Raw genomic sequence first — 18267 nt, forward strand, 5'->3', positions numbered from 1 at the left:
GGCCTAGGCCTTCATGAAGTAGTTGCTGGCCGCACTGGGTCTTTTTCCCAAACTGTGCCATTCCCCCCCCTTTCCAAATTATATGTGGTCTTCTTGTGAGATTGTACTTCTGCCTTGTGTACTGCAGTGTTCACTCTGCTTGTCACAAGCAAAAATGTGTGCCAGTTGCAAAGCACACAATCAGCAATCACGTGACTGATGAATGTTGCAACAATCATAAATCGATCGCAAAGTTATTTTTTTTAATACTGTCGTAACTTTGAACGGTCATTGTATCAGACAGTCAGTAAGCAAGGACTACCCGTAGGTTAGTCACAAGAACAATGAGTTGTTCTGGGATTCCTATTTTTCTAAGCATGTTCCACAGTTCGATGTGATCTACACAAAGGTCTTTCTATAACTAATGAAGAACATAACACTTCTTGTTGGTATTTGGCTTTCTCAATCATCCAGTGTGCATCAGCAATAATGATCTCATGTTCCTCAGCCTTTTCCAAAGCCAGCTTGAACATCTGGCATCTCTTTTTCCACAGAGGGCTCTAATCTGCATTGGATGATCCTACACATTATTGTGCTAACATGCGATTTTTTAAAAAAATTAGCAATGACTTAAGCAAAGCAAGTGCCTGAGGTCAGGGTGCCCCCTTCCTCTTTCTGCCCATACCACCCTCCCTTATCTATATCCCTGGGGAGCTGAAAAGGAAAAAAACAAACAGAGACAAAGGGCCTAGAAAGGCCTTGTTTTTCTGGGCCACTCTAGCTTCTTACCTTTGTGTAAGGCAGCAAGATGGTTGATGTGAGTGTTGAGGTCAATCTTGATCCAGAACTACTGGATTTCTGAGACAATGCCATATGCTGGATTTTTAAGCACATACTATAAACTTGGCGACTCAGTTTACAAATATCCTTTGTTTCTTTTTAATTATTATTCAGGTTTATAGAAGAGTTACAGGAACAAAGAAATCCCTTCCTCCTCCTTTTATGGCACCTAGCACACAATTGTACTTGGACACCACCAGAAAGGACCACAATGCCATTTGGAAATATAATTTTCCTCAAGGTCTGATGCATTACCAGTAAGACAGGAATTCCCTTCTAATTCAGATTTTAATTTATTTTAATGAATACTACCAGACTTCAAAATTCATATCTGAGCCCCGGATGAACAATGCATGTAAAAAAAGACTCCCTCTCGGGCAAGACTCAGTTCTTCCTAGTGCCTGCAGTAGGATTTACCTGTCCTCCAGCCAGCTGGCCTTTGTCTCTTGCAGCTTATTTTTACCATAGTCTTGGCCTCCATCCAAGGGTTAGCTCATCCCTGCAAGAAACGCCTAATGGGATTCCCTCCCTACAATTTCCCATGATTCTGCAATCAGGCTTCCCTCAAGCAAATTCCTTTCCACTTTCCAGGGAGACATACCATTCTGTGTTGTTTACAGCGTCTCCAAAGCCTGGTGTGTCCACGATGGTCAAGCGAAGTTTGACCCCTTTCTCCTCTATGTCCACCACATGCTTGGTAATCTCCACAGTCTGGACAATCCGTTCTAGACCCCAAGACAGAAAAAGGAGAATCGGAGAGGGTGTATTTGCAAAGTTCAACAAAATCAACTGAAATCTCCACTATGCAAGAATGAGATCTCTAATGGAATGCCTTTTTCCACCAGAAATAAGATCTCCTTCCTCCTTGCTGATTTTTAGAAATCTTTGGCTGCTTAAAAGAGCATCGCTCCTGCATCTTTGATTAAAAGCTGGAATTTAACAGAATCTGAAAAATCCAGAGAATGCATGCAGGAGCTAGAAATACCGGAGAATATTTGTTGCAGAATAGTGCAGAATTGGCCACAGACGTATATCGTTTCACTGACTGCTTTGTAGTTTTCCTATTGGAGATTCTTTTGAGATGTCTGTGATTTCACAGCTCTCTGTTTAACTCTGTTTTGTGCATGGCTGCTTAAAATTTAAAAGGGAACTTTTAAAATTTTCTTTTTTGTTTAAAAATAAATAAAATTAAACTTTTTGTAACTTATAAAATTGATCTGTCTTTCAAAGGAGAAGGAAACTGACTTCCTTAGTCATATCCCCTCATACTACATTGCCAGGACTAGCAACAGAGAAACTACACTGCTCAAAAAAAATAAAGGGAACACAAAAATAAGACATCCTAGATCTGAATGAATGAAATATTCTTATTAAATACTTTGTTCATTACATAGTTGAATGTGCTGACAACAAACTCACACAAAAATTATCAATGGAAATCAAATTTAGCAACCCATGAAGGTCTGGATTTGGACTTACACTCAAAATTAAAGTGGAAAAAAACATTACAGGCTGATCCAACTTTGATGTAATGTCCTTAAAACAAGTCAAAATGAGACTCAGTAGTGTGTGTGGCCTCCACGTGCCTGTATGACCTCCCTACAACGCCTGGGCATGCTCCTGATGAGGTGGCGGATGGTCTCCTGAGGGATCTCCTCCCACACCTGGACTAAAGCATCCCCCAACTCCTGGACAGTCTGTGGTGCAACATGGCATTGGTGGATGGAGCGAGACATGATGTCCCAGAGGTGCTCAATTGGATTCAGGTCTGGGGAATGGGCAGGCCAGTCCATAGCATTAGTGCCTTCATCTTGCAGGAATTGCTGACATACTCCAGCCACATGAGGTCTGGCATTGTCGTGCATTAGGAGGAACCCAGGGCCAACCATACCAGCATATGGTCTCACAAGGGGTCTAAGGATCTCATCTCGGTACCTAATGGCAGTCAGGCTACCTCTGGCGAGCACATGGAGGGCTGTGCAGCCCACTAAAGAAATGCCACCCCACACCATTACTGACCCACTGCCAAACTGGTCATGCAGAGGACGTTGCAGGCAGCAGAACGTTCTCCACGGCATCTCCAGACCCTGTCACGTCTGTCACATGTGCTCAGTGTGAACCTGCTTTCATCTGTGAAGAGCACAGGGCGCCAGTGGCGAATTTGCCAATCTTGGTGTTCTCCGGCAAATGCCAAACGTCCTGCAGTGTTGGGCTGTAAGCACAACCCCCACCTGTGGACGTCGGGCCCTCATACCACCCTCATGGAGTCTGTTTCTGACCGTTTGAGCAGCCACATGCACATTTGTGGCCCGCTGGAGGTCATTATGCAGGGCTCTGGCAGTACTCCTCCTGTCCCTCCTTGCACAGAGGCGGAGGAAGTGGTGCTGATGCTGGGTTGTTGCCCTTCTACGGCCTCCTCCACGTCTCCTGATGTACTGGCATGTCTCCTGGTAGAGCCTCCATGCTCTGGATACTACGCTGACACAGAAAACCTTCTTGCCACAGCTCGCATTGATGTGCCATCCTGGATGAGCTGCACTACCTGAGCCACTTGTGTGGGTTGTAGACTCCGTCTCATGCTACCACTAGAGTGAAAGCACCGCCAGCATTCAAAAGTGACCAAACCATCAGCCAGAAAGCATAGGAACTGAGAAGTGGTTTGTGGTCACCACCTGCAGAACCACTCTTTTATTGGGGATGTCTTGCTAACTGCCTATGCTTTCCACCTGTTGCCTATTCCATTTGCACAACAGCATGTGAAATTGATTGTCAATCAGTGTTGCTACCTAAGTGGACAGTTTGATTTCACAGAAGTGTGACTGACTTGGAGTTACATTGTGTTGTTTAAGTGTTCCCTTTATTTTTTTGAGCAGGGTATATATCATTTTATTAATTTATTTTTATTTGCTGGCGCAGAGGCTGTGGGAGCCCTGCCTACCTCACCAAGAAAAGATTTCCTCCTGGAAGACAGGTGATTGCAGGTGTAACTAACCAACAGAAAGGAAGTAAAGCCAAGGAGCAATGATCCAAAGGACTTCTGGGAGCTGAGGCATGAGAATCTTTCAGGCTTAGTATCACTGTTACATAGTTTGGCTTTATGATTATTAGATTTGGCTTATTGTCCGCTATTTGTTTTACAGTTATTGTATTTTTCCCTTTTTGTATTATATCAGTGACACAGTGGTTAGAGTGTAGTACTGCAGGCAAGTTCTGCTGACTGCCAGCTGCCTGCAATTTGGCAGTTCAAATCTTACCAGGCTCAAGGTTGACTCAGCCTTTCATCATTCCAAGGTGGGTAAAATGAGGACCCAGATTGTTGGGGGCAATATGCTGACTCTGTAGAACTGTTTAGAGAGGTCTGTAAAGCACTGTGAAGCGGTATATAAGTATAAGTGCTATTGCTAAGTACTATATTATTATGCTTTTTGTTTGTGAGGTGCTAAGACAATGTTTCTCAAACTTGTCAACTTTAAGATGGGTGAGCATCTCCCAGAATTCCCCAGCCAGCATATGCATTATGTATTAAGAGTTGGAAAATAAGAAGCATAAAGGAACATATAAACAAATAAATAAATACCTTCTGCATTTAAGAGTTTGCGATCTTTGTATAGATCTGTAAGAAAAAGGCTGTTCACCAGAGTGGACTTCCCCAGCCCAGACTCTCCTAAGAAAGAAGAGGAAGAACAGTGAATATTACAAAAAGGAAAATGAGTTCTTAAGAAAGAGTTTTTCTGAAGGAAAAAGCAGTAAATGTGAGGAATACTTTAAATAAAGAGAAATTCTTTAAATAAAGAAAACAATCAGTGGCAATTTGCATAGCAAGTTTGCATAGTTAAAGCCAATCTTCCTGCTTCTAGCTCTTTGGCGTCTGCAATTTATACTGTCCATCAGTTCACAAAAATGCTAAGAAATCCAACTGTACAATCCAATCCAATAAAAATACTGTGGAATTATTTCCAAGATCTCGTAGATTAAATGCAACAGAATATATTTTCCTCTCTCTTTAGACTTTTATACACACAATACTTAAACATAAAGCAAATGAAATTTAGCTTTAATTATAGTACTCTGCCATGAATAATGTGCTTTTAATCTGCAGCAATTATGTACTGTTTCCTGAACAGCCCTTGTAACTTCAGCATTGATACCTGCAACCATTAGTGTGAAATCAAATCCTTTTTTCACAGATTTTCGATGGACCTGATTAGGGAGTGTTGCAAATCCCACATACTCTTTATTATCCTAAGAGGGAAGAAAAAGAAGAGGGAGAAAAAAGCAGCATTACAAATTGCCAGGCCTTTTTTTGCAAGCATCATTTGTCTGAAACAGGTTTTTAAAAGTTATTCACACAATAAATTTAACTTGGTTATAGAATTAATCTATTTCTGAGTTCACGTAATGCACCAATAACATTAATTAAATAAGCTTCTATACCACAAATAAACTTTTGAAAAGTACTAAACTTCACATGCTGTGCAAATTCACCCACTCAGTCTTTAACTTGATTTGATTAAACACACTGGGTAAATACAATAATTTTATTACTGGCAAGAAACATTCTTTATTAAAGTATTTTTATGAATGACATAAATCTTATATACAAGGCTCAGGAAATGGACCTCTGTGCCTTTATACACCCACTGTTCATGTCAGTGAGTCATCAACTGATCAATAAAATAGCCCTTGTTTTATTTCTCTGCTTTCTCCAACATGGGAAATAATATGTCCAGCTTGAAAAGCATCATTTGGGGGCACTAATTTCATTACTACAGCATTTGAAGCACAGAAAACATTATTTCTAGAAGAAGCATACTCCACTTCATAAACAAAATACTCCCATCAATAGAGATGGGGAATCCAGGTTGAGTAGTTAGTTCTGTACATTCAAACCATCCATGACCACAATCATGGCCTACAACCAGTTCTACAAAAGGGAGATTTTGAAGGGGCTGAAAGCAGTGGTGGGATTCAAAAATTTTTACTACTGATTCTGTGGGCGTGGCTTGGTGGGAGTGGCATAGGAAGGATACCGTACAATCTCCATTCCCTCCCCACTCCTGGGGGAAGGTTACTGCAAATCCCCATTCTCTCCCCCCCCCCACATCTGCTTTCCAGCTCCGTTCTCCTGTGCAGGGCATCAAAAGAAGACCCAGCCAATCAGATGGGACTTAGGAGGCAGAGAATAGATGGAGGCGGGGCCAGTCAGAGGTGGTATTTGCCGGTTCTCCAAACTACTCAAAATTTCTGCTACTAGTTCTCCAGAACTGGTCAGAACCTGCTGAATACCACCTATGGCTGAAAGATGGAAGATTCTGACAGAAATGCTGCAGAGATGCTTTACCTCATCTGATTCATATGGATCAAGCCTGCCCCAGGGGCTTCTGGGACGGGATGGACTTGGCGGTGCTGGAGCAGCCATATGTTGCTGTTTCAAGTCTAGAGGATGAGGGCGGTAGAAAGCCTTCTGCTCCTTTTCCTCCAAGGCATCTTTGGGAATGGCCTGGACTGCTGCACTAGGGAACATTTCAGTCACACCTGGACAGGATTTTTTCTCCTGATGGATGGCTTCCGGCTTCACCCGACGGGAGGTCTTTTCAGTTTGGGAATCGTTAAGGAACTGGACCAGCTCAGCTTCTTCGGAGTCTTCCTTCAGAAAGTGCTTTATCTGGGCAGGAGAGCGTGGGAGAGAACAAAAACAGAAAATGATACTCATGTGAAGAGATGGACCTTGAGATGGACCTCCTGCTGTATTTGCAGGTCTTCATTCATGGTGTAGTACTGATTTCTAATACTGTGCTTCAAGATCCTTCCCTTTCCAGTGACTGACTCAAAAGCAGCAAGGAGTTCTTCTTTGTTTTTATTCACACATATGGGCAACTCTAATTTGCTTAATTTCTCGTTACAGAAATATCCTCTAACCCTTTTCTCTGATCAGTATTTCCTGACAAGAGCATTCTGGGATCGCTCCGAATCAAAAAGGTTCCTTTTTAACAACTTTTTAACTACTATGCAGTCATGTCACTTGAATATCCTTGATGCTTAATTCACCACCCACAAATTCCAGACAGGAAAGGTAAGAATCATGGAGCCTCTTTTGATCCGTAAATAATACATGCACATTATCGTTTGCAGTACTGGGAAGATAAAGGATAGTTCAAGAGGAGTTATACCCTAGGGACAAGAACCCAGACTGGGGAAAGGAGGAGATTAAATTGGGATCTGCAGAGGAAAACCGAGAATAAATTCCATCGTGTATACAAAATTCTTACTGTGTGCTCCTGGGGGATGTTGGCAGGCTCTTCAGCCTGCCCAAAGTAGCTGGGATTGGCACCCTCTTTCAGGGTACCAGCAAAAGGCATCTCTGCTTCACTGGGCTGCATCTCCTTGGAGTCTTCCAGGACAGCTATGGTTCCTTCTACCTCCTCTCCCTGAGTCGAGAGGATTGGGCAGGGCAGATGTTAGAATGAAGGGTGAAAGGAGCAAAAGACAGATAAAGCAAAGAGAAAAGCGCACAAGAAGCCCATAAAGGCTCTGGCCTCAAACCTACACGCTCAGAAGTCAAGGCCTCAAACCTACATGCTCAGAAGTCAAAACATATTTGCCTGTGGTGTTTACGCGACTCCCTGCAACAAAGATGTCCATAGTCATAGGTGTGAGGGGTGATATGTGATGTGTGTGCATCAGGGCAATCATTTAAATAATTAGGCAAATAGCTTCCTTGCTATTTTGTTACCTAAAATGAAAAGTGTGATATATCAATTTCTCAACATACAGGTAGTCCTTGACTTACAACCATACATTTAGTGACTGTTTGAAGTTACAACAGCACTGGAAAAAGTGACTTGTGACCATTTTTCAACACTTGTCAAAATGTTGCAAAAGGTGACCCCAGGATTTAGTGCCAATGTAATAAACAAATGGTTGCAAATTAAGGACGAGCTCTACTTTTAACTCAGTTCTGAACACCACCACATTTTCAGGAGGGCTCAGAGTAACTGGACGAATGAACGACGAAGGGATAAGCCCTATGAAAAGACTGAAGGAGCTGAGAACGTTTCCACTCAGGAAAAGACTAATGAGGAGACAGATGCTAGTATTTTTTCAAATATCTGAAAGGAGATATTGAAGGTCAATACTTGTGCACTCTCATTTTAGAGCTGTGTTTCTCAATCTTGGCAACTAAGATGTCTGGACTTCAACTACCAGAATTCCCCAGCCAGGTTGAGAAACGTTGTTCTAGAGTAGAGGTCTCCAACCTTAGCAACTTTAAGATTTGTGGACTAACTCCCAGAATTCTGGGAGTTGAAGTCCACAAGTCTTAAAGCTGCCAAGGTTGGAGGCCCCTGTTCTAGAGAGTAAGCTATAAGACACTGATTTAAAGTTCCAATTGAACATTAGAAAAAACTTCCTAACATTAAAAGCAATTCAATAGTGGAATCAATTCTTCCCCAAACCCCAAAAACTTTAACCTTAGACTTTCTACTATTGACCTCACTCCTTTCCTAAGAGGTCTTTAGGGGGCGTGCATAAGCGCCCCGACGTGCCTACTCTCCCTGTCCTATTGTTTCTTTAATTTTTCTTATATGTATCCATGTATTCATAACTATGTTTTTACTTATACCTATTATCTTGTAAGCAATTGACAAACCAAATAAAATAAAAATAAAATAAATAAAGTGCCTAGAGAGTTGATGGGTTATGTAGAAGGGGAGACTAAACAGGTCTCTCTCTCTCTCTCTCGAATGCTTTAACTTGGTGGCTAAATGGCTCCTTCCAATTCTATGATTCTACCTCATATCATAGGATAGAAGCACACAATTTTTGTCTCAAAGGCAGCACTTGCCCTTGAGGTGACATGCCAGGGGCCCTGCTCCAAAAAGAGGAAAAGCCAGGGGAACGCTAAATTTGATTTAAATTAATTGTCCTTGCTTCAAAACTGCCTTTTTTAGTGACCACTGCAGTTATCACAGTGATGAAAAAGAAACTTTCCAATCAATCCTCACATTTACAACTTTCACGGGTCTGTAAAGGAAAGGAAAAGAAGATCATAAGCACAGTTGCAGTTTTACTTAGTGACTGCTTTGCTTAATGACCAGGTTGCTGCTCCTAAATGAGGTTTCTAAATGAAGACCATCTGTAAATGGTGTTACCTCAAGAAAGTATATGTGGGGATTTCATGTCTGTTAAAGAACAATTTTCACTTTTTCTTACTTATGCTCATATTGCAGTAGTATTATGGTGAGGATAGCTAAGATACAACTCTGAGAAATCCTTTTGAAGAGCCATTGCAAGTAACTATCCCCCATTCATTACACTTAACCACAGAATGTACAAACACTTACTTTTGTTTAAAATACACGATAAAAGTTAAGATTAGAAATACTGTATTGTGCAGAAATGGAGGCTAAGTTAATATCAGCAACATTATATTGTACAGGAGAACTTAGCATTAGTGTTTCTGTAGTATGTTGAAGTGGGGATAAATATTAGCAATGGTTGTCTTGAGACAAGAGATTGAGCGCTGGAATTTTCGCAGTCTCCATCTATTATGTAACTTACTTTTCACTTCCTTCACTTTTGCAGTTTGCCATTTATTGCTACTATAAGTTGCTTTTGGTTAGGTGCTGGAAGAAGTGAGTGGTTGTATTAAGGATGTTCTTTTTACTGTATTAAAGTAATACAAAGTTAAACATGTCAGCATAAATCACTCCTCTAATGGTAAAGGATGTTTGCTTTCATATAGCAACATTTTTAATCAGAGCAGGTAAAAACTCAGCATTTGAACAAGTTGCTTAATAGACTTAGCCTTGAGTATTTATTAACTTCATTAGTTTTGTGGCTGAGCACTGTGGTGAATGTAATTTCCTCGCCACTCAGAATAACTCAGACATCTGTTTAAGCAAACTTGGAATCATCTTCAGAAGGGCGGCACATCTATCCTGGACAGACTGAGAAATTCCCTTAGATCAGGGCTGCCAAACTCGCGGCCCACGGGCTGGATGCATCACGCACAGCCCACGCCCATGCACGGTTCATTGAAAGGGGAGGAAAGACATATACGTCATGTGATGATGCCTTGACGACGTGAGTTTAACATCCATGCTGTAGGTCAAGAGTTGGGAACAATGGCCCTTTTATGACTTGTGGATTTCAACGCCCAGAATTCCTGAGCTAGTCTTGCTGGATCAGGAATTCTGGGAGTTGAAGCCAACACCTGCCATTGTTCCCCACACCTGCCCTAGGTCCTCCTCCTCCAGGAGACACAAACAATACTGGGTTTGTGTGCGTGTGTGTTTTCAATGAAGCACAGTTGTTGGGTGATGGTTCAGCATCCATCACCACATGGTAATTCTGGGGACCCAACCCATATGGATAGTTTCTGAATCAGTGTAATGTCCAGTAGAGAAGATGGGACAATCCTATAATCAATCCAGTTAAGGTTGCCACCAATAACTAAAAAAGCAATTAAATCTTTGAAGTGACAACAACTTCAAATATTAATCATAAACTGAAACACTGCAACAATATCCAAAAATTCAGCATACAAGCCTAGATAACCTCACAAGATCACGGAGGTTACAACCATGCTTGTGTTGGGGGGGGAAAATATATCTAAATGTGTTGTCTCTGTTTCCAATCTCTATTGTGTACCTATTTCCTCTGTTCCCAGTTGCTCCAGTCTTCTGATGTTACTCAAAGGTGGTAACATCTTAGAGATTTTACTTACCCTGAAGCTGCCTTTCAACAGCATCAGGAAAGGGGCAAATACTTCTTTTACACACTACTGCTAAGGACAAATTAAGCCTTATTTGCTCATGGGCTGGGAATGAGAACAGTGCCACATGGAGACACAACAGAAAAAGAATCATCAGGGTTATGTTTATGCCATGATTAGGTAGAAATGCAAAGAGGTCTTTAGTGACACACCTGCACAAAATTTCAGGAAAACTGAATCAGGTTTCCACAGTGTCCCATGCCCACTTCAGCTTGGATCCCAAGAACTCTGGAGCTATTCTGCTGTAGCTGGTGATAGTTGTATTTTTTAAATCTTTCCTTCTGTTTTGCCTGGTTTGAGACAACAATTACATTAGGTGCATACCATTGGAGGCCCAAAGTGTGCAACCATTCCACTCCCACCCCACAAAGCTGCAGCAGAAATAGAATTTTTATTGTGGCAGAAAGAAAGTAACCCTAAAGCTGTATTTATTTTTAGTGTATCTATGTTAGGTATAATTTAAAAGATATTGTTTGCAAACCATCCAGTGTCACCTAGGTATGGAAATTTGATATGTTAAAAATATATATTATGCTATTGTTTGTCTTGTCCCACCTACTTTTTTCTTATGATCCCATTTGTTTTTTATCTATAAATCCCAATATGCTACTCAAGGTAGAATACAGTTTAAGAAAAACTGCTGCCTGATATACTGTACATATATTTTATATATCAACTAGCTCGACACCCATGCTTCGCTACAAAACTATGTGGTCTGGCTTAGTTTTGGGGGAGGAAAATAAGGGGAAAAAAGTCTGCCTACACCATCGGTATTTGGCTAGCATCCTGTCAGTGTGTGAGAATTGAGGGCTGCATGGAAACTGAAACAATATTTGCTGTATGAGCAAGGAGACAGCAAGGAGCCTGGGTGTGGCTTAGCTCAACTGCTCTGTACTTAAGCTGCTTGGTTTCCATGAAACTAAAACTGAAACTGAAACTCCTCTCCTCTACTTGTGTTTTGCATTTAGAGCAGATTTCTTTTCAGGTGGGGAGGGGGAGTAGAACTGCTTAGCATCAGAGCGTGTTAATAATAATATATGAAATACTAATGCTCTGATGGTCATTTTGAAAAATCCTTTCTTACTGAGTACCTAAGAAGCCAAGAGGAACATATGTGCTAAATTTAAAGTTTGTAGGTTTTACAAACTCTGGAGATTTTGTGATGATGCATGAGTGGTATTATTTCACTTTTATATAGATAGAAGATTTTCTACAATGCCCGTATTGGAGTTCCCTGAAAGGGGTCTAAAAGAATGAAAACACATCAAATGCAAAGCTAAGCCAAAAAAAAAAAAAATCACAAGCTTTCTTCACAAATTGGTTCAAATCAACTTGATGGTTTGCTGCTAAAATGAACAGTTTGGAACTTTGGCTTGGAGACATCTACACCTCTCCAGTTCCCCTGGGGAATTCCAGATGTTCCCCAGTCCAAAATGATAAGACACTTCAAAGTGATCACATCAAATTACTGAACCACCCACACTAGTACTACAAGCCTCAGGCACAAATTGTTCACAGCTCTGCTTTTGGAATGCATCTTCATTGGAAAGGCCATCGGAGCCAGGTTGGTTCTGCCCCCTCTCCTCTGGGCGATTGTCCAATACATGCTCTGCCAATTAACCACCCATCGTCCATCAACTGGAAATTGCTTTTTTTTGTTTTGTTTTGACAATGACCTAGGAATAAAGGCAGCATCCTCTGCTGCAGGGTGGAGCAAGGCCACTCTGCAGTGGGTCACAGTGACTCCCCAGCCATCCTGCATCATCTGAGTAGAGCTTGGCTTATCCATCCTAATCAATATCACCCATTATGCCTGTGTAATTGCTATATCCATCCATTCAACCATGACCTTAGAAAGGCTGTGGCACGGGTTTAGTTTGCATGGAGCCTTCCCAGGCATTGTTGCAGCAACTCAAGCAACCTCCTACAAATGTTCAGCTCTGGTTTCCAGCCTAAGAAGACTCTCTGGTCACCTGGGCCTTGTAGAAATATTGCTTTCCAAAAGATCAATAAGCAATTCTAAAATCATCAGACTGCGCCATTCAGTAATGGGCTTCCAGAAGCCTGGGAAGGCTAAATATTTTGGGGATGTAATTGTTTGCCACAATTATTATGCATTTCATCTTTTATTTTTATAATGTGGGTGTTTAAGGAGGAGCCGTGGTGATGCAGTGGTTAGAATGCAGTATTGCAGGCTAATTCTGCTTTCCACTGCCAGGAGTTTGATCCTGACTGACTCAAGGTTGACTCAGCCTTCCATCCTTCCCAGGTTTGTTTGTTTGTTTGTTTGTTTGTTTTATTTATTTAGTCAAGTGATTATTAGATAACAGGTATAAGTATAAACATGGTTATGAATACATGAAATGGATACATATAAGAAAAATAAAATGAAACAATAGGACAGGGTCAGTAGACACGTTGGTGTACTTATGCACGCCCCCTACAGACCTCTTAGGAAGGGTGTGAGGTCAATAGTAGACAGTCTAAGGTTAAAGTTTTGGGGGTTTGGGGAAGAAACCACAAAATCAGGTAGAGTATTCCAGACATTGACCACTCTGTTGCTGAAGTCATATTTCCTGCAATCAAGTTTGGTGCGGTTTACCTTGAGTTTGTATCTATTGTGTGCTCTTGTATTGTCATGGTTGAAGCTGAAGTATTTATTGACAGGTAAGACATTGCAATATATAATTTTAGGTACTATACTTAGATCGGACTCAGATCGCTGAGGGCAATATGCTGGCTCTGTAAACTACTTACAGAGAGTGCTGTAAAGCACTATGAAGTGGTATATAAGTCTTAAGTGCTATTGCTATTTTAATATAATTGTTTTCTTATCATGGTCATTTTATTGTATATTATTCTGATGTAAGTTACCAGGACTTAGAATGATTTTTGTTAGCATATAAATTTAATGGATAAATAAATATCATTAAGATTAAGCTAAGTAGGACAGCTTGATGCTTTTAGTCATCAATGTCACTAAGACAATGATGGATCCAAGAGTACCTCACAACACATAGCTTGTTATTTCAGGAGGAGTTCAACCCTATGTAATCCAAATAGTTCTATAAGTATCAGAGCCATACATTCAAAGTACCTCTGCCTTATCTGAGTTCAGATTGATTTTCTGGAGCTCAATTATTAATTACATTTAAAAATCAAATTTCTAAGCCGCTGAATTTGAAATGACTCTGGGCAATGTAACATACACACACAGAGAGAGAAAACCAATCAATAATAAAACTCCATAAATAGCTTCACTCAGAGGGAACAACTTCTCTCCTCCAACAGCAGAAATACAAAGAGCTTCACCCAACCACACTAACCCAAAAGCCTCGGGAAAAGTAGAGCCCAGATTTTAATGTCCACATTGGGATCAAGTACCAATTATGTCTATGCATGGTCTGATTTGTGTCCCAGGACAAATTAAGTTGAGTATCATCAGCAATGTTTTAAAAAAATTGCATACCACATGAACTCCCGAAGGTTATTGTCAACAAAACCTAAAAAAACAAGCACAGGAACAATTTACACACAGTAATACTAAAATCCACTATGGGGCCAGGCTCCCTCCTTCCAAACACTCTGGAAGAGTTGAGTTATCATCTGCTTCCTAGAAGTCATCAAGCTTGCAGACATTAAACTGGTCTCCAAAGAGAAACATGGGTCACGGTCAAAAAGACCTGTCTGATGAGCTCCTGCCACCTGAAAACGAGCATTCCTTAATAGTTTTTGCACAAATCATGGATAAGTTGATTTCATTCAAAAAAGTAATCCTGAAGATACCTAGGAGCCAACCATATACAGTTTTATTATATTGATAGGCGTCCACCAAGTGTCTACATAAAGCACCCAGCAGTTCAATGGTCTTGAGAGATTCTCAGTCATCCATGTCATGGTTGTCCCCAAAGGTGCTTTTTCAGGAGGCAACTGGACTTTTAAATTTTTCTTTGAAAACGTTTCGCTTCTCCTCCATCTTTTTGGATGGATGAGCCGTGGTGGCACAGTGGTTAGAATGTAGTACTACAAGCTTCTTCTGCTGACTGCTGGCTGCCTACAGTTTGGCAGTTTGAATCTCACTGGCTCAAGATTGACTCAGCCTTCCATCCTTCCGAAGTGGGTAAAATGAGGACCCAGATTGTTGGGGGCAATAGGCTGACTGTGTAAAACCCCTTAGAGATAGTGCTTAGGCTGTAAAGCATTATGAAGCGGTATATAAGTCGAAGTGCTATTGCCCATTCTTGGATGACAAGCGAAACGTCTTCAAAGAAAAACCAGAAAGTCCAGTTGCCTCCTGAAAAAGCACCTTTGGGACCAGCAGTTCAATATAAATGAAGCATCCCATAAACAGGACATGCCCCAAAGCTCACCTGCTCCACAGCAAGGACGGAGCATCTTCCAGGCCTGGGCTACACCTTCTCAGTCTTACTAAAACCTTAAACACTAGAGATCAATATTTGCAAGCCGACCAGTTGACAACTATGACAGGTAAGCTGTAAAGATTATGAACAAATGAAATGAAGGAAATTGATATATTTTATAAATAGATGTGCTTATCCAAGAAAATAAGTATTTTAAATTAAGCTATCATAAAAGTATAATAAGGTACTTCAGGGAGAGTACAAAATGGTTGATTTTCTCTAATTTCTCTTAATAAATGTTCACCTTTTACCCAGAACCCTTAAGAAAACAGGTGCAATCCTCCATCGTGCCAAATCTAGATCCAGAATTTAATCTTTCATCTCTCCCATCCTGACCAATGAGTTTTGTAAGCAATTTCTTGCTTGTTCCCTGGCTCAAAGATGGAGAAAATAATTTTCCATTCTGATGTGAGATCTAGACTGAAGAAAGAATGTTTTGCAACACAGCCCATGAATGAGAGAAAAGGGGGGTGGGGAAGATGGATACTTGTATTTGCATGGCTGCATCCCAGCAATGCCTGTATGTCTTAAAAGCTGCATCGAAGCAGCTATTTTGAAAGGGAGCATGTTGTTTGCCCAGAAAGAAAGCCATTCATTCAGCTCTTACACCAAATATATGATACAGCAAAATGGAAATATCTCAAAGTGTATGCAGGATTCCCTGCCCTTTCCTATGAATCAAAGAGTCATCTGGCCTCTCCTAATAGGTCTGCTCCATTACTTCGCTCATTTATCTTTATGTATTATAGTATCAGTTTTGAGGGCTTTTGGTGATTTAGCAACCTATATGCTTTATGGATTTCAATATATATTTGTCTTATCACTCTTTTAAATTATATAAATGGTGTTTCAATGTACATTTTCCTAGAAATGTGAGACATCATTTAATATTTTAAATGTTAAAAATACACTTTGAAATCCACGAACAATTCCTCTGATGATCTGATTATCCAATCCCTTACAAGGGACTCAGTTATAACAATGATAACCTTTTCCAGGTATTCAAATGAGCCTACGTGTGGCTAAAATGGTGGAATAAGAAAAACTGAGAGCTACAATCCAACACAACTAGAAGAAAGTTGACTTAGCAACTATGAAACCATGTTATAAATTCAATAAAACATCAAGTAATTGCATACATCCACAGGCAGAGTTGTTAATTGTAGGTTTACTGAGGCAATTTAAATGTTATTCACATCTGGAAATTGTAATCCCAGAACTACTCAGTTTAGCATGTAGCAAATGGACATATCCAGAAGTTAATGAAATTAAATAACTAGTTAAACCAGAACTTCCAGATAAAACTGTCAACCAATCCTTCTTGTCTCTTTTTCTACAGGACTTTGATGAGTAAGAAAGATAATGTGGGAGAAAACCCTATTTATTTCAGCAGCTGATTTCCAATAATGGTCTATTTTGAGTGTTGCCCACAGTATCAGCCAGACATTGCCTCTGACCACAAAGGACTCACTTATTCAGAAATAACATTTTATCTAGATCAGTGTTTCTCAATCTTAGAGACTTTTAATTGTGTGGACTTCAACTTCCAGAATTCCTCGGACAGTATGCTGGCTGGAAAAATCTGAGAGTTGAAATCCACACATCTTAAAGTTGCTAAATTGAGAAGCACTGCTCTAGAATTTAAGAATCAAGTTGTTAAGAGGGACCAGATGCTAGGCGCATGATTGAAAAGAGGTTCCTATTTCCAAGCATATTCAATGTAAAATCTGATTACTTCTTCCCCCTGGTTACTAAAAAGGTCTTGGGGGACCTATGAAGTGTCCTAAAAGGCAGCTTGAGACCATAGGAGTAGGCTTTTCCAATGACTACATCTCAATGTCTCTTCCAATAGAATCCCACTCTACCAGTGGCCAAAACCAAAACACCTCAGTTCACTTTATTATAGTCTAGGTCAGAGGTCTCCAAACTTGGCAACTTTAAGACTTGTGGACTCCAACTCCCAGAATTCTCGTTTGGGAATCCCTGGTCTAGGTTTCCTAAAGGAAATCAACTTTCTAAAGGAAATCAATTCTTGATTGTTCTTTGGAAGGACAGATACCAAAGCTGAAGCTCAAATAGTTTGGCCACCTAATGAGAAGAGAGGGCTCACTGGAAAAAGACCATGATGATGGGAAAGATTTGATGCCAAAAGCTGGAGTGAGAATAGTGACACGATGAGCATGAATTGGGACAAACTCCAGGGGGCAGTAGAGGACCCGGGTGCTATGATCCATGGCAGAGATCTTAAAGTTGCCAAGTTTGGGGACCCCTGGTCCATGGGATTGCGAAGAGTCAGACATGACTTAGCGAGTGAATAAAAAGATGCACTTCAGTGCTAGCCACTGTTAATTGGAATTTATTGTGTCTGAACTCAACCAGGCAAATGGGGCCAGATGGATCTCAGATGGAAAAGAATCCAGAAATTGGAAAGACCGCTTCCATAAAAACTGACCTCAGCTTCTTTAGAAAGGCAGTGGTCGTTTTGGAGATGTGATTGGGGTCGTTACCATGTTGGAATACTGCCCTGTGGCCCGGTCTCCGAAGGAAGGGGATCATGCTCTGCTTCACTGTGTCACAGTACATGTTGGCATTCATGGTTCCCACAATGAACTGTAGCTCCCCAGTGCCAGCAGCACTCATGCAGCCCCAGACCATGACATTCCTATCACCATGCTGGACCCTTAGGCAAGACACACTTGTCTTTGTACTTCTCATCTGGTTGCCACCACACACGCTCTACACCGTCTGAACCGAGTAAGTTTATCTTGGTCTCATCAGACCACATGACATGGTTCCAGAAATCCATGTCCTAAGTCTGCTTGTCTGCAACAAACCGTTTGCAGATCTTTCTTGTGCATCATCTTTAGAAGAGGCTTCCTTCTGGGATGATAGCCCTGCAGACCAATTTGATGCAGCATGTGGTGTATGGTCTGAGCACTGATAGGCTGACCCTCCCACCCCTTCAACCTCTGCAGCAATGCTGACAGCGCTCATACGTCTATTTCCCAAAGCCAACCTCTGGATATGACGCTGAGCACGGGCGCTCAACTTCTTTGGCCAACCATGGTGAGGCCTATTCTGTGGGGAACCTGTCCTGTTAAACCACTGTATGGTCTTGGCCACCATGCTGCAGCTCAGTTTCAGGGTCTTGGCAAACTTCTTATAGCCTAGGCCATATTTATGTAGAGCAACAATTTGTTTTTTCAGATCCTCAGAGAATTCATTGCCATGAGGTGCCATGTTGAACTTCCA

The 18267-nt window shown here is 41.0% G+C and overlaps 1 protein-coding gene across 14 annotated transcripts in view; it reads right to left on the minus strand.

Annotated features, from left to right (window-relative positions):
* Positions 1-18267, minus strand: part of SEPTIN4 (septin 4) — a 52694-nt gene that overhangs the window by 23830 nt on the left and 10597 nt on the right. For 5 of the 14 annotated variants that reach the window (XM_087928168.1, XM_087928178.1, XM_026708456.2 and 2 more), the window contains exons 2-5: positions 6161-6484; positions 4968-5061; positions 4397-4483; positions 1421-1544 (exon numbers count right to left, since the gene is read on the minus strand). In XM_087928168.1, coding sequence (XP_087784294.1) covers positions 1421-1544; positions 4397-4483; positions 4968-5061; positions 6161-6343 — 488 coding nt within the window. In that variant the 5' untranslated portion in view covers positions 6344-6484. Of the gene's footprint in view, positions 1-1420; positions 1545-4396; positions 4484-4967; positions 5062-6160; positions 6485-7088; positions 7376-10746; positions 10885-18267 lie in introns of those variants that run through there. The other 9 variants (XM_087928144.1, XM_087928106.1, XM_087928161.1 and 6 more) reach the window with 5 other exon arrangements.

This window comes from Pseudonaja textilis, chromosome 1, assembly GCF_049901715.1.
Source record: "Pseudonaja textilis isolate UNSWEBS1 chromosome 1, rPseTex1.2, whole genome shotgun sequence".
NCBI classification, from domain to species: Eukaryota; Metazoa; Chordata; class Lepidosauria; order Squamata; family Elapidae; genus Pseudonaja; species Pseudonaja textilis.